At 39.7% G+C, this 3,541-nt stretch overlaps 1 protein-coding gene across 2 annotated transcripts; it reads right to left on the reverse strand.

The window, feature by feature from the left end:
- Positions 1–270: 270 nt before the first annotated feature.
- On the reverse strand, positions 271–2,304 carry LOC106328269 (CBL-interacting serine/threonine-protein kinase 12-like). Of its 2 annotated transcripts, none has more exons than XM_013766681.1 (2): positions 2,002–2,304; positions 271–1,826 (listed from the first exon to the last, which is right to left on the reverse strand). In XM_013766681.1, the coding sequence occupies exons 1-2, from the start codon at positions 2,119–2,121 to the stop codon at positions 477–479; spliced, it is 1,470 nt and encodes a 489-aa protein (XP_013622135.1). In that variant the 5' UTR covers positions 2,122–2,304; the 3' UTR covers positions 271–476. The 2 variants fall into 2 exon arrangements, with proteins under 2 accessions (XP_013622135.1, XP_013622134.1); XM_013766680.1 differs by having other exon boundaries at positions 271–1,733; positions 1,909–2,304.
- Between the last annotated feature and the right edge of the window lie 1,237 nt (positions 2,305–3,541).

A 3,541-nucleotide genomic window follows, 5' to 3' on the forward strand; every position in this document is an offset into this window, starting at 1 on the left:
CCATTTTAAGCAAACAAACCACAAACCAAAAGCAGAAGAAATGATTACAGAGTAACCTATTATCAGATAACATAAAGAGTATCCTCAACCAGAAGAGAGCAAGTTTCTTCTCTTTTTTTTTTTGTGCACCAAGTTCTTCATTAAAAAGTTCAAACAATTACAAGACTAATAGCAACATCTTATAAGCCACGGTATGGGAACCAACAGGCTAATTCCCAAACAGATAAAACAACATAAAGCAAGGATAAAGACTTAAACTTATAAAGGTTCGATAAAGCGTTATGCAAGTTTCTTTATTTGATTTCATTGTTTTATACAATTAAAGATCTGATGGCGAAACTGTTTACAACTCTCCCACACACACAAGAAACAAAACTGCTAAAAAGGTTAGTACAAACATAACACCATATCCCATTTCTCTAACAATCTCTCCACCAGATAACAAAACCCAAAACTCCCGTAAGGCCTTTCATCATCTATTCAGTGTCAGAAGGCAAGAAAAAAACCGGTGGAGAATTCACGGTTTCATCATCAACCGCTGAAACCGCCACAGGCTCTTCAACATCATCAGCTCTCAGATTCTGCAACATGGGTTTCAACTCGTTGTTGCAAAACTCTTCATACTCTGCTCTATCTCCTCCTTTCTTCTTCACCTCCACAACAACCAACGACGGTGTCAACTCAAATATCTCCGCTGCAATCGTCAATGGACCTTTCACTCCTTGTCTTGAACCTTCAAGACTCACCCTACAATCCTTCTTCCTCACGGTAAAGCTCACAACTTTAGCAATCTCTTCCAACTTCGATATGATCTTCGAAACCGGAGCTCCTGAAACAAACCTAGAGCCTTCCCCATCATCATCAAACAACCCTGACAAGTCAAAACCTTGCGAAAACGATATAATATCGAAGGCATTCAAACTCGCGGGTCTAGGCAACCCCACAACCTTCCTTCTAGGCTCCAAACACTCAATCTCGGATTCAGACACAGCAGAAGACCGACCAGACTCCACGGAAGCAGTCTCCAACTCATCGTCATCGTCATCAACATTGCAAAGCTTATCATCCTCCACATAGAATTTCACATGCTTAAACCCTTTCTTGAACCAAGAGTTCTCCATAACCTCAGCGAAAGTAAACCGTTTCTCCGGATCCGTCTCGAGAAGACGAGACATTAACCTCGTGAGCTCCGGCGAGAACCATCTCGGACATCTGAACTCGCCTCTGTAAATCTTCTTATACATAGCCATAACGTTCCTATCATGAAACGGGAGGTAACCCGCCATCAAAACGAACAACACAACACCACAAGACCAGATATCAACCTTAGCAGCATCGTACCCTCTCCTCGCTAAAACCTCAGGCGCCACGTAAGCAGGGGTCCCACAGAAGGTGTGGAAAAGCCCGTCTTGTCGAATCTGATCAGAGACCGCGCTGAGCCCAAAGTCAGAGACTTTAAGGTTACCCTTGTCGTCTAGCAACAGATTCTCCGGTTTGAGGTCGCGGTGGTAGACGCCGCGCGCGTGGCAGAACGTGACGGCGGAGATCAGCTGCTGGAAGTACCTGCGAGCGGCGTCTTCCTTGAGACGTCCTTTGGCTACCTTGTTGAAAAGCTCGCCTCCGCGGACGTACTCCATCACGAAGTAGATCTTTGCTTTCGTAGCCATGACCTCGAAGAGCTGGACGATGTTGGGGTGGCGGACGCGGCGGAGGATGGAGATCTCGCGTTTGATGTGTGCGATCAAACCGCTTTTGAGGACTTTCTCTTTGTCGATCACTTTGATCGCGACGCTTTCTCCCGAGGTTGCGTTGCGCGCAAGGTACACCTTGGCGAAGGTTCCGTGGCCGAGAAGTCTTCCCATTTCGTATTTGCCCAGGATTAGAGCCTGTGTGTTGCTCTTATTTGATGTGCGCGATCAAGCCGCCTTTGAGCACTTTCTCCTTGTCGATGGCTTTGATGGCCACGCTCTCGTTTGTTTTCACGTTGCGAGCGAGGTACACCTTCGCGAAGGTTCCGTGGCCGAGAAGCTTCCCCATTTCGTACCGGCCGAGGATTAGGGCTTGCGGTGGTGGGCTGCTTCTCTCCTTCGGGAGGGATGTTTCTCTTTTGAGATCCGTCATGGGGAGGGAGGAAAGCTTGAATCTTTTTTGACGGTGGAGAAACCGAGAATCTGGGCGAGTCTGACTCGCTTTGATCTCGAGTTTCTCGCCTGTTGATTCGATTGTTCTCTCTGGTTTTTGAATTAAGAGATGTTGTCGAAGAAGACGAAGATGGTCTCTCTCTCTCTCCTCTGTTTTTAGGGATTTACTCGAAATAGCATTTACTCTGTTTCTATCGTTATATATCGAAGGTGTATACGCTTTACTATCACTTATGAGTGTCCCAGTGATTAAAATAAAATTTATTTAATATTTTTAATTTAGATTAGATTATACACTATGGTAATGATTTTTTAAGTATTGAATTGTCTAAATTTTTTAGGCGTTACTATAATTACCAATCATTCTCTGACGATATCATTTGCTTCTGTTCAGAGAAAAACAAAACAAGTTGAAAATCTCAACTTGCCATTTTAAATTATTCTGTTTAAAAGATAAATATTTAATTTGATTTTATTGGTTTATATATTTTGATTGATTTAGAAATCCATATACTATTTATAAATCCAAGTAAAATATGCAAATCCGGAGGTTTTCCCTCGGATTTGAGTCTTTGTATTTTTAACTAAAAAATCCAAACAAATCCATTCAAATCTATTATAAAATCAAATATATTAGTAAATCCGTGCGATTGAATAACACTTGATTTGATACAGAATTTATAAATCATTAAACTAATAACACATGATTTTAATACAGATTTGAAAATCATAGAATCAATAACACTAAATTTATTTCAAAATTTTAAATATATTAAAATACAACAACCAATAATCCCTACCAAAAAAGGCTGATGATCTATTTCTTTTGACTCCGCATTATTTCCGCACAGATCCAAAGTTAGGATCTCTTATTTCTCCCCCAAATAAAAAAGTATGTGCTTTATTTCCACATATAATTGAAGTTATACACTGAAAAACACATCAACTTGGTTTAAAATCGGTTTATTGTTTATTATTTAACTATAACATGTTGTTGCCCAACGTAAATCGTGATCAAACCGAAATTATCCATTTAAGATAAGATTAGAATCCGATTTAAACCCGTTTATACCCCAAAATGTTATTGATTTAACCCAATGAAAAAGCATTTGAGATTTTGTACTCGGGTTAAACTACTAACATTTGGGTTATAATGAGATATATATCGGGTCTTATCGGATCTTTAATAGATAATTTTGGTTTATCACAATTTTCGGTTGAGAAGCAATAGGTTATGGTTTTGTGTTCAAAAAAAAAAAAAAAAAGCAATAGGTTATGGTTTAATAACAAACATTAACCGATTGTAAAGCAAGTCTATGTGTGTTTTGGTATATAACTTCAATTATTTGGGGAAAAGTGAACTTTTTGATATGAAGGGAAATAAGATTCAAATTTTCAAT

The sequence above is a fragment of the Brassica oleracea genome, chromosome C3, assembly GCF_000695525.1.
Source record: "Brassica oleracea var. oleracea cultivar TO1000 chromosome C3, BOL, whole genome shotgun sequence".
Lineage (NCBI taxonomy): Eukaryota > Viridiplantae > Streptophyta > Magnoliopsida > Brassicales > Brassicaceae > Brassica > Brassica oleracea.

Excerpts from the sequence above, each read along its gene's own strand:
- LOC106328269 (XM_013766681.1), bottom strand. The coding sequence starts at position 2,121 with ATGACGGATCTCAAAAGAGAAACATCCCTCCCGAAGGAGAGAAGCAGC. Across the intron at positions 1,827-2,001 it reads GCCACGGAACCTTCGCGAAG|GTGTACCTTGCGCGCAACGC; the intron begins GTGTACCTCGCT and ends ACCTTCGCCAAG.